The sequence below is a fragment of the Dermacentor silvarum genome, chromosome 3 (genome assembly GCF_013339745.2).
Source record: "Dermacentor silvarum isolate Dsil-2018 chromosome 3, BIME_Dsil_1.4, whole genome shotgun sequence".
Taxonomy (NCBI): Eukaryota; Metazoa; Arthropoda; class Arachnida; order Ixodida; family Ixodidae; genus Dermacentor; species Dermacentor silvarum.
Genome location: NC_051156.1, coordinates 9,611,761 through 9,624,622, shown reverse-complemented (window position 1 = coordinate 9,624,622; position 12,862 = coordinate 9,611,761). Strand labels below are relative to the sequence as shown.

Sequence of the window (12,862 nt, the reverse complement as noted above, 5' to 3'; positions counted from 1 at the left end):
AAGCCACGAGCGTTCACTGACCTCCAGCGGAGCAGATACACCCCCCCCTCCTCCCCGTCATCCAGCTCCCTTCCAAGAAAAGACGAACCTACAATGACACGTCAACCGCCTAACACACGGTGCTGCCTCAAATTCCTCCACCGACGATCAGTAGCACATTATCTTTCTTTTCAATTCTACACCTTCACCGCTAACACATTCTCGCTCGTTACCTCGCCCACCCGCCTTACCCTCCCTCCCCTCTCGAAGAACCGTACCTATATATACTGTGCCGAGGAGAGCATATGGCGCCTTGAAAAAGACAAGTTCAATTGTCGAAACGTTGGCTTCTGCCCTCACCTTCTGGTGTTGCTCATTGTCTTGAATTTCCATCTTCCGCATTCCCCGTGTTTTCCCTGGATCTCGACATAAATGGATAATTTATATGACCTCAATTTGCTTTGCATCATCACAGACATGGGCCTCAGCTTTCACAAAAAAATTATTGTGCTAATTGCCCCTGTCAGCTGTCGCGTTAAGCCAAGTCGAAGCTTGATATGAAGAATGTGGATATAACGAGTTATCGGATATAATGAAGCAAATCTTAAAATGTTTGTCTCTGGTGACAGTATGTAATGAATATAATGAATGTATGTGCTTATAATGAATATTGTCTATAATGAAGGTATTTTCATCTTGGGTGTAACTTTATATAAATATAATGAGTTCCGACTGGTGTTAGCAAAGGTGGCCGGCCACTGGCAAACCACTGGATGTTCTGTCACCTTCCCTCCACCACACCAATCCCTTCTGCAGGCTCACTCCCGGGACCTGCACTACCGGTGCCACACGTGCGGTCGGGGCTTCAACAAGATTGCCTCGCTCAACTTCCACGCCATCGCCCACAAGCACGAGAAGGCCGGCCCCAGCACGTGGAGCCACGCGTGCGAGGTGTGCAAGAAGCGCTTCAAGTACCCCGGCAGTCTCGCTGCCCACCGCTATCGCCACTCGCAGGACACTGTTTTCAAGTGCGACCTGTGCCAGGTCACGCTCCACTCCGAGGTGGGTTTGGGCAGAGTGGCGAGTGTTATTGCTAAAAAATTGGCCATTATGGACACCTTTCTTACCGTTTTAGTTTTTATTAGTTATTACAGCTAGCACAAGTTAAGTCGTAGGCTCGGTTTGAGCAGTGAATTAAATTTTATGCATAAGTGTCAAATGACCCATTGAGCGAAATGCAGCTCCACTAACGTGAAACCTGGGGAGGTGCGAAGCATGCAGTAATGCACCGCTAATGGGCTCATACTGCCTTAAGCAATGGTTCATAACCCCGTAAACGCGGCCTCCCCATTACGACGACAGAAGAGAAGTGAAATTATATGCTGGAATGATGAGCGGCAATGCAGACAGATATGGAAGATGACGACGAACGCGGGAGCAGTGGCACGAGTGTGTGCCGAGTGCGAGCACGAGCCGCTTGCTTACCGTGACTACGACAGGAGACGCCGACAGCCCGGGCGCATAAGGTGCTTCGCACCTAAAAGAAAAGACTGGACAGACTGGTTATTCGTCTTAGCACTTAAACAAGTTGTAAGTGCTTTTTACGTTTCAGTAGTCTGAGCATACTGTTAGCATTGTTCATAAAGTCCGTGCTTGAATTCGGTTCCTTCAGAGGACCCTCAAGCAGGTGGGCAGGCATGTTAGGGAGGCTGCTTACAAAGCCTGCTTAAAGGGACTCTGAAACGATTTTGACGATTTTGTACAAATGTACTGAGTCGTTAGAGTAGGTCCTTCTGATCATTAATTGATGCATCTAAGTGCTCCACGTAAAGCGTGTAATTTATTATAAGGTTTTAAAAATGTACATCGCTACTGATTGCAGCATGCCAAGCAGCTGAGTTTTGTGCGCAGATAACGCGATTTGCCCAGAATACGTCACTGGGCCAGCTATCCGATTGGCTGCCCAGGGCACGTCATCGTTAATTTTTCTAACATTATGGTGAACAAATGTTGTTCGTAATCGTTTAGATGTCAGTTAATTTATTTCTATAAAAAGAAAGTAACAGAAAGAGAATGCACAAGGACATGTATCACTACACAAAAAAGCACTTCCTGCCCACAGCAAGTGTCGTCTGCTTGTGTTACAACGTGCTCCGTGTTGACGAGAGGTGCGCGGTCAGTGTTGGTCTTGTTCTTTCTTTTCGCAAGCACCGTGGTTCATCCTTGCGTTGTGAGCTGCAAATGTAGCGATCGGCGACATGTCAAGCTGTGACATTGTGCCCCGCTGCAAGGCAGCAGAGGAGCGGAGTGGCTGCAGCGCATCGGACTGACGGTATCCAAACGGCGCCAGCATCTACGCGTTTGTGGCCGTCACTTCACGTTGAAGGATTGCCACAATAGAATTTAGCTTGTCTGGTATTCAGGTGAACGCAAGCGTAAGTGTAGTGGCCGTTTTACCACGTTTTACTTGACGAACGGAGGGGCAAAAGTGAAATGCTTGCACGGTGCAGCCACCTGGCGGCACAAAGCTTAACCAAACACACAGCTAATATAGCAGTAACCAAGTTTTTTTCTACTTTGCTGCTGGCTCAAATTTTTGGCAGGAGCGTAGTCTTGAACACGTTGTCTTTTTAAATGTTTCAAATGTTTTACGCTTGGTTACAGGAATATTAGATCTGTATTTGGCTGTTTAAGCTCTGCACCACCAGATGGCTGGACCTTGCATGCCGATCAGGCCGCTCACGTACGTCTACGAAGCTCCTTCATCACAGCGGTATGGAGGGGCTTTAGTTTACGCATCTGGATATCCGTCAGAACACCCAGCCCGCCTGTGGTTACCGGAATACCAGACACGCTTGGCGCTGCGACAGAACGTTTGCAACGCACGCTGCTTGATCGCTCTCGCAGGGGATTGACGGCCGGGCGGCTAGCGGAGAGGTTGGAGAGCCTTCGCACGCTGGCTCCAAGACAACCGGAAGTAGACGACAACGTACGTCACAACATGACGTGGAGCCAGCGAAGGCGGAGCTTAGCCCCGATCACTCGGTGAACGAGTTGAGGAGGAAATGCATGGCTAGGGAGGAGGGCAACTTGTAATCGTCCGTAGCTCTCTTAATATGAGACGCTTCTATTAAATTGTGACGCGAATGTTTTACTGTAGCTGTATCCTACATGTCTACAAAATTTGTCCGAACCGTTTCAGGGACCCTTTAAGGCTTTAACGCTTGACTGTGCCTGCTATGTGTGGGACCCGTCCCATTTCCTGCGCATTAAGCATTACAGCGAATACAATTGAACACCGCGAGATATGTTTTAAGGCGGTGCAGCTGGTAGGATAGCGCAACAAATATGAAGAAATAGCTAGGCTGGGCTGGCTCTTGACGAACAGTGTAAAGTGTAAAAATCTTCACTTGAAGCTCCTATACATATAGTATGGTCTATAATAACTCAACTAGAATTATGGCCCTGTCGTACTTGCACCCACCTCATTACATATGTGCCCCGAGAGACCGCACTTATAAGATTCGGGAGTAACTTCCCAGGAAAGATCTTTTAAATTTTCTTTCTTTCCGAGGATCATTTAGGAATGAATTGTTGCTAGAAAGCGTGAACTGCAATTCTGCTGATGTACTTGACTTTGGTTTATGCGCCCCGCAATAATGCCTGTTGGTGCTGTAGGATTCGACTGAATCAAGAATGAAGGAAAGAAGTGGGACCCACAAAGCGGCCAGTGCTGCACATCAGCAGCTTATACAGGGTGTCCCAGCTATCACGCAGCACGATTTAAAAAAAGAGGAACGGTGTTAAGTGAAGCAAACCTAGTGCGTGTTGTTTCCAGTGCAGTGGAGTAGCCGCCAGTAATTTTTTCGTTACTGAGATTTAATTAGGTAATTGTAATTATTTATTTATTCATTTATTTATTTTATTTATAAATATACCACAGGTTCCAATTGGAACATTGAGTGATGGGGGAGGAAGTACAACAAGATACTAACACGATTACATAAAGCATAAACAGGAACAAGGGAACATTATTAGTGACTACAAAAATTCTATACAATACCCAACAACGCTTTTACAAGAAGTGTGAGTGCAAATTCTCACGGAATGTTTCATGGTTAGTGATGGACACAAGGCTATCAGGAAGATCATTCCAGAGTACTATGGCTTGTGGTAATGCTGAGGAATTGAAAGCTTTAGTTCTACCAAATATTCGCGTGAGGCTGGGGTGATTATGAAGACGCCTAGAAGTACGTAGTGGGGTTACAAGGTGCAATTTGTGTTGTTTTGGGCCATGACTGTATTATCAGACATAACAGAGCGATTTTTCTACGGGTACATAATGCTTGAGTGACACTGGAAATGCCGGTCGTAGTTGGATAAGACGAATATGGCGGCTCTGTTTTGTACTGCTTCTAACGTTGAAATTAGGTAATCTTGATTGAGGCGACCAGATTGATGAGGCGAATTCAAGCTGTGGACGAACAAAGGTTGCATAAGCTAATTTGCGTGTGCTAGCAGGTGACTGACTTAGGTTGCGACGTAAATAACCTAATGTTTGGGATGCTCTTGCACATATGCTCATGATATGTGTTTTCCATGAAAGATTAGATGTGAGATTTAAGCCCAAGTACTTATATGACTGCGCCCGAGCCACTGGAGAGTTGTTTATTGTGTACGAAAAATTCGAATTTGACTGTTTACGAGAAAATGAGACTATTTTGCACTTTGACGAATTGAGGGTCATTAGCCTATTGCAACATCAGGAATAGACAAGATTAAGATCGTTTTGAAGTTAGACTTTAATAGCTCTATATATAATGCAATCGTCGGCAAAAAGTTGCATGCAAGAGGAAATGTTAGAGGGTAAGTCATTAATGTAAATTAGAAAAAGCAGAGGACCCAGAACACTACCCTATGGTACACCAGAAGTCACATCAGAAAGAGACAAAGAACAAGAAGAATTTACTACTGTTAGCTGCCTACGTAATGTAAAAAAATTTTGAAGCCAAGATAGTGTTTGTGAGTGAAGTCCGAGAGCAGATAATTTTGAAATGAGCCTAGAAGGAACAACGCGATCAAATGCTTTAGAGTAATCCAGAAAGATACAATCAGTTTGAAGGTTATTATCCATGTCAAAATGCAGGTCGGATGTGAATTCAAATAGCTGGGTGTCGCACGAAAATGATTTTCTGAATTCATGCTGATTAACAAAGAAGTTGTTAGACTGGTGGTTAAAAATATTAGATGAAATTATATTGCTACGAGACAGACATTCATCCTGGGGCAGACGACGAAGAAGACGATGTGCCTGCACCGACTGACATGTTCGCAAGCGTGATGAGGCGGCTGTTGCGGAGCTCCGTGATCGAAATGGGGAACTACCCAGCACCTCCACCAAAAAGATGTTACGTAAAATGACACAAGGCGGGACTATTGAAACTGTATTTACAGTATGGGAGAGAGACAGTAGCCAAGATGGTGGACAGCCACCAGCACCAGAGAGAACCATCTTCTTCGTCGTCTGCCCCAGGCTGAATGTCTTTCTCGTAGCAATATGTTCGAACAATTTGCAACAGATGCAAGTTAGTGAGATAGGGCGTAATTTTCCAACGAATTCTTGTTACCACTTTTGAACATAGGAACTATTTTGCCAACCTTCCAGTCATTCGGGAGCAGTCCTAATGATAACGACTGCAAGAAAATGATGCATAGGATTTGGCTAGAGATGCACAAGGTATTTTTTAATATATTGGAATTTATACTATCTGTGCCTGTGGAAGATGACACTTCGAGATTTCAAATGAGTTTTGCTATCCCTTCTGCTGTAATGTTAATTAGTGCCATGAATTGAAAATCGAGATCTGAAACAATGGGCACTCGGGAATGATATTCATTGCTGAATACTGATGTGAAAAACCTATTAAACTCGAACGCAGATTGTTGATTGGACATTACTGTCTGGTCATCATTAAGAAGTGTTACGTTATGGGTGAGACGATCAGGAGCAATTGTTCACCAAAACTTTTTCTGAGGGAAGGTAGATCTTGCGAGTAATACTTGTTTTTAGCTGAGATTATTTCGGTGCAGTAATTCTTTAGGTAATCTTTGTAACAAGCCTATGCGGAAGGACAGCTCGAATTTTTATCTCGTTTATACAGTACTTTTTTTTGGTTTCGTAAAGTACGAAGATGCTTGTTAAACCAGAGTTTAGAATTATCATTAGCTATTGTAAATAGGGGAACTTACTTATCAACTAATGCTAAAAGAGTGTCTTTAAAGAGCCCCCAGTTTTCATTAACTGACCGACAAGAAAAAGAGGGCAGGAATGTATCACTATAAAATGTAGTTAGATCAGCGTTCTTTTCCAGATAGTTAGCCTTACTATAATTACAAATTTGTTTGACAACGACGCCTGCAAATGGTAATGGAATATTAACCAGTAAATGCAGCAACTTATGGTCACTGAAATCTTCTAGGCAAGAAATGGGGCCAACAGTTTCAGGAACATTTGTCAATAACAGATCGAGGACATTCAAGCCTCATGTGGGCTCAGACACTACCTGAAATAGGTTAAAATCTAATGCTAAGTCGATGAACTCGGCTGAAGTTTGATTGTTAGAAGACAGTTGGGACCAATCGATATCCGGTAGATTAAAGTCACTAAAAATATAAATATTATTTGCGGAAAATTGCTGGATAGCACTTTCAAAACTGTAAGCTGTTGAACGAAAATATGGTCCTTATCTGGTGGGCGGTAGCACCCACAGATTAATGCCTTAACGGAAGGAGATGAACACGCAACCCAGACAATCTCCAGATCACAATCCGTATGAACAACAAAGGATGAGACAGCTTTTTTGATGGCTACTAGGACGCCACGACCTCTTTTTTTTGTGCGGTCATGTCTGTATATATTATACAAAGTGCTACCACAAAAAATTTCGTTGTTCATTATATCGGGACGCAGCCATGTCTCAGTTAGTAAAACTGTCAGAATAGGTATCCTCAAGGAAAGAGCAAACCAGATCGCGCTTAGGCAGCAGGCTGCGAATGTTAGTAAAAGATAGTGATAAAGCACATACTGGCGGTTTTGGCTGTGTTTTTTCTTGAACGCATGAGTTAATAGCATGGGCTAGCTATCTGGAAGGTAAGACAATTGTTCATAAGTGTATGTTTTTTTCCCCATGCGAAGCTTGTCCACAGACAGCTTGAAGGGCTTATTTTTACTTTTTGCGAAGTACTCAAGAAGTACTGTCCTAATTATCAAAATGTCAATGAGAAAATTATAGAGCAACATGAAAAACTCTCGACACAGCTATCTGTTGCTCAATATGTGCTACATAAATGTGCTTTTCCGAGTGTAAAAGAAGCCCGCAAATACACGCAGAATTGCCGCTCGACTGGCCACTCGAGGCACTTTGCGTGTATTCGCAAAGCTGTATAATGTATCATCATAATGCAATAAAAATTACTTCCTTTAATTTGAGCTCGTCCAGACATGAGCATCAGCTTGAGTAATGTGATATGTTTGAATAAATGAATTTAAAATTCACCTCAAAATAAATGTTTACGTGCCTCAAATATGTTGTGCTGATCACCCATATCATCCTCACAGACATTCTGGAAGCTCTTACGTACTTTGCAAAGCAGGCTCTTGGTTTGTGTTGATTGGTTGGTGTTGTTGAAGCACGAATGGAGGCAGTGCAAAATGACACTAATCCATTAGTTTCAAGAATCTTGAAATAAATCACAAGGAGAAGATGGATGTGCCTGTCCCGTTGTCTATCCTGTCCTCATCTTTTATGGAATATTTTTTTTTTCATTGTATAAGGCAAAAATATTTTATTGCCTCTGCGGAAAATTTTCAGGCATGTTGAAGTAATGTCAACTTTATTCACAAAGTTCCGTTTTGAGAAGGTGGCCTTTCCTTCAGAAGAAAACAAAATGTAATGGGTAATTATATTAGGAATACATATCCGTATTCCTAATTTTTTTGAGAGTGTAATACCACAAGCATGCTAACTGCGATTAACCTAAGCCTCGGTTACTAAATACCACAGTTATATTTTAACTTTTCATTGTTACACAAAATCTATCCTTACAATCCTGTTTTAAACGATGTTCTTTTTTTCTCTTCCCATGTATGTATCATCTCACTCAGACCCTAACTTCAAAGTTTGTGCCATCTTTCTGCACTAATGCCTGTAATGATTCTTTCATTCCTAAGACTAGCATTGAATGCCTTCCTACCTCAATCGCCGCCATCACAGACACCAAGAGCTTCAAGGCTGCCATCAATGAGGCTTTTTGTTATTTTGTTTGTTAACTTACTCATTGTTCCTAAGCCTTTTTTTTTCTCTTTACCTGCACAATGTTTGTACTATTTTACCACTCCTTCCTGTAATGCCCTCGGGCCTTGGCAGTATGTTAAATTAATTAATTAATTAACTAACCTCAAGGAAATAGCCTAACCTCATTCATATATGCAGTTATCATTCTTAACAGAATAACTGCCATGAGGTTTTTGTGTAACATTGCCCAAACAAAGTCAGTCGTGTCCGAGTTTCTGTTTAGCTGTGCTTAGTGTACCCGTGTGCTATGTACAGTCTCTCCTGTAGAACACAGACTGTACCTTAGTGCTGTCACTCTTCACTGTGCAGGGAGTCTTTGAGGCACACATGCGCCGACACAGAGGCGAGAAGCCATTCAAGTGCGCCTACTGCGACAAGGCATTCACGCTGGCCATGTCGCGGCGGCACCACATCACGCGCTTCCACACGGGCGACTACCGTATCTTCTGTCCGCTGTGTAGCAAGGGCGTCGTCTCCAACAAGATGCTTCGCCGCCACCTGTTCCATGTCCACAGCACTGTGCTGGGCAAGCGCAAGGCGGTGCCCCTCCTGGAGGAAGGAGGCACCTTGGAAGTGGCCGCAGTGGACGACACTGCAGCAGCAGTGCTGGACACCACAGTTGAGGAAGAAGACGGCGTTGTCGAGCTCCACCACCACCCGGGAGAAGCAGACGACGCACTCAGCATGGCAGACGATGGCACGCTGACCGTCACACTGCAAGCGGACGCGCTGCTGCTCGGTGCGGTCGAATCAGTCCAAGGGGTGGAGACTGTTGTGGAGACGGTCCAGTTTCAGTGATGTAAATAACTCGACCACTACCACCATCTGTTGTGTAGTTGCATCCTTCTACAGTACGATGTGTTTCAAACAGGAAATGAAGCTGTTCAACACAAGTTTGTCTACTGTATTTGATGCTGCTCTAAAAAGCTATTCTTGAGAGGTACAGCCTCATTCAAGTTTTAGTTCTCAATGACTGGCTCCGAGCAGGAGCTTTGCCTTTTAGTAGCTGCAAGCTTTGCTTATGCGTCTTAAGTGTGTGAGACATAGACAGTATGGCGCAGCGCGACAGATAAGACACCGACACCCAACAAGCGGCTGGGTGCAGCTGAATTGGCCCAGTGTTTGGAGGCAGCAGTATAGTCATGTGAACAGTCCAGTTCACATGACTGGACTGGGAAAATCTCTGTCCATGACTGGACCAGGGATTTTCTGGGCAAACAGCAACAGCTGCTGCTGCAGTTGCAGTTTGGTTTGGTTTAGTCAGAAATATACTGTATTTACTAGCACAACGAGCACACTCTCATTATAAATGCACCCTCAATTTTGCCCTTCAAAATTAGGTGCTTTTTTGTTTTTTTGCAATCACACCCTCAACGTTGGTCATATGCAGTCACGCAAACGAACAGCCATGCTTCAGTTTCCCAGCTGAGGATCTGACTGCATGCCACTGAGAGCCATCTCTCCATAGAAAAATCAATGCTCTCCGCCACGGTGCCAGTGCAACAGCCAATCAAAACGACACTCCGACAGCTGTGCAGCTAGATATGAGTGAACTGGTGACATTAGCCCAGTTGAAGTAAAACAGGTAGGTTTCTTTGGTTCTTTTGCCTGCTTTAGTGGTTGTCAGGCGTTGACGTGGTCAGACTGTCGATGCAAAGGCATGTGCTCTCATGGATACATTCTTCAAGGAACCACGGGGGAAAAACGAAACAGTGAGAAAGGCCCCATAGTGACATCAGATACTGCTCTGAATGGCTGCCAGTAGTTACTAGATGACTCGGCACTCGTACTGTGACTGGAGACGGCGTGTGCACGCTTGTATATTAAGGGACACTTGCTATGTCTCGTAACACTGGCCCCTTACCACTCAATATGCTTCACTGCATAACGCGGCGAAGCTGACTTTGGGAACCAGCAAGAACCACAGTCACACCTATACACACTTATCGGAGCTGACGTTTGTGTACTTCTGGCATTTCGGGGCGGGGCTTGCCAGGTTTAACCGCATTTATTCTTTTTGTAACAATGTGCAAGAGCAAATTTGCCTTTTCACCGCTAAATTTATGTGACCGCCACATTCAAACACAACGTAAGATGCGAGAACATTACAGAATCATGACATATCAAATAGGAACATAATACGTAGAAGTCAATGGACTTTGGGTTGGGACTGTAAAAATGCAGCATAGCAGTCTGGAAAACATAACAGGGAGGAACGTATCAATGGGTTTCACTGTATGATTTTTTGACACGCACTGGCTGTCATGCGAGAGCCTAACCCCCATATTCAGAAGTGCACCTTAACCTGAAGTCCCTGCTTGTCTTGATCATCTAGGTGCCTGGTGGGAACATACCCAAGACAATCATTGCATTTTCTTTGGCACGCTCATGTCAGACATCATCTAGATGAAGTCAAGCATGCATGCTTCACGTTAAGGTGCATTTCTGATATGCGCGTACCTGAAGGCTTAGATGCTACGGTGGAGCGCTTGTGAAGGATAGTCCTCTTGTTCTCCCGCCACCCTTTCCCCCTGTGGTGGTGGTGCAGGAGAGGAGGATGGTAGTTGCCTTCCACACCTGCACTCACACCGCTGGAGATAACGCAAACATGACGCATTGGACTATATGTATAACTACTTATATTTAGTGATGTAAATTTTCCTGAAATATTGAAGCCATGAAAAAAATCATGAAAAAAAAAAAAGCTTTTTTTTCCTGGTAATTTTGGTAACACTGGAGAAATATCCTGAGCTTTCTTAGCATACAGAAGTAAAAATAACAGATCTGGGAGCATGCAAAGACGTGTTTATCAAAGTCTTGACAAGATAATGACATTCTGTAATACATAACCTACTGGTTTATTCATACAGAGATCCTTGGTTGCTTTATAAATTCTCGTCCAACGACCATGAAACCTGTGCACCTTTATTTTATTAGGGATGCGAGGCTAGTGTACTGTCTGCACTCTTCTGAACTCTTGTTTTTTACATCGCAGACAGTGTGTGTTTGCCATGTTCTGAATTACATAACCTGCATTGGTAAAAACAAGGTCGAACATGTGGGTGCCTTTAATCATTCAAAATGGTGGTCAAGTATTCTCTTTTGCAACTCACTTGAAACCAGTAAATGCAATGGTAAAGTATTCCTTCGAAATTAACTCTATTCTGCCAAAAACAAAAACAAAAGTGAACTATTGAAGAAATGAAGACGAAAAACATTTTTTCTGTAAATTTCTAGTTCAAACCTCAGTGCAGTCACGTAAGTGTGATGTCATGAATTAAAGTTCCTTTTTTTTTGTATCTGAGCCGTTTCTGGTGGCAATTAAGTTCTTACACTTTCTAGGTTGGGCCTTTGGTTAATTCGGAATGCAGTGTAGTCCTTCAATGAAAACCAGTTAAATGTAGGTCCATGCAAATGCTGTCGAAATCCATGGTCCCAGTGCAGGCAACGTTGCCACCCCAATTTCGTTTTTGCATCTTTTCTCCCTTACCAAGCTTCCCACTCACTGTAAAGAGAGCTCTTTGCAATTTGTGAAGAGTAATAATACTAATACTGCTTAACTTAACGTTTTTCTTTAGTGTACCCCTCAATGTCATAAAAATTGCCCTTTTGACATCAAATCTAGTGAATGAAATTGTCACAAGTAACACTTTCAAAATTTTGTGCAGAATTGATTAATCTTAAGGCCTTTAGTCTACCTTTAATGCAAACAGCTATTGTGAACTAGAAAATGGATCTGTCACGTTCATTTATTACGTTTGTTATGCTTTGGCCACTGTTTCGTTTCTCTGGAATTTTCATTTAAGCAAGTTGCCTTTATCCGGAGTCGAATATATATATATATATATATATATATATATATATATATATATATATATATATATATACATACATATATATACACAACCTCAATTCCAATACCACACTAACAAGCTTGTATTTTCAAGCCATTTTTTCTAACTGCGCCACAGGTGCTTTGCACAAGCAAAAATTTTTTTTATATATATATCTGGGCTTTTACGTGCCAAAACCACAATACGTTTACGAGGCATGCCGTAGTGGGGGACTCCGTATTAATTTAGACCACCTGGGGTTCTTTAACGTGCACCCAATGCATGGTACATTCTGCATTTCGCCCCCATCAAAATGCGGCCGATAAGACTTGCATTGGATGCTGACAAGCACCAACATTTTTTCTGTCGCACTCATCTAACAAAGAGTACCAAAGACTGGCCGGTTGATATATTTGATTGCGACATATGGTTTCCTTCGAAGAGTGGCACATATTCACTATGTAGATTGTTTTTGGATGGTACCCAGCAAAGCCCATCTTGCAGAGGGCTTGCTAACCGGCCGTGTCCCATGTGGGTACCGCTTGCAAATAGACCATGCTGTGGAGAACACAGATCTGACATTCCTGCACATATAGAGCCATATATACAGAAACACTACACAGATCTATTGCTGCCTGCAAGCTGCACGCTCCTTCACATTGTAAAGAAGCCTCTTACCAGTGTCCTGGAGTTTCC

At 43.3% G+C, this 12,862-nt stretch overlaps 1 protein-coding gene across 1 annotated transcript in view; it reads left to right on the top strand.

The window, feature by feature from the left end:
- Window positions 1-9,226, top strand: part of LOC119445314 (zinc finger protein 425-like) — a 105,644-nt gene extending 96,418 nt beyond the window's left edge. Inside the window, exons 23-24 of the mRNA XM_037709628.2 lie at window positions 796-1,041; window positions 8,643-9,226. Of these exons, the coding sequence (XP_037565556.1) occupies window positions 796-1,041; window positions 8,643-9,131 (735 nt within the window). The 3' untranslated portion in view covers window positions 9,132-9,226. The remainder of the gene's footprint in view (window positions 1-795; window positions 1,042-8,642) is intronic.
- The last annotated feature ends 3,636 nt before the right edge of the window (window positions 9,227-12,862 follow it).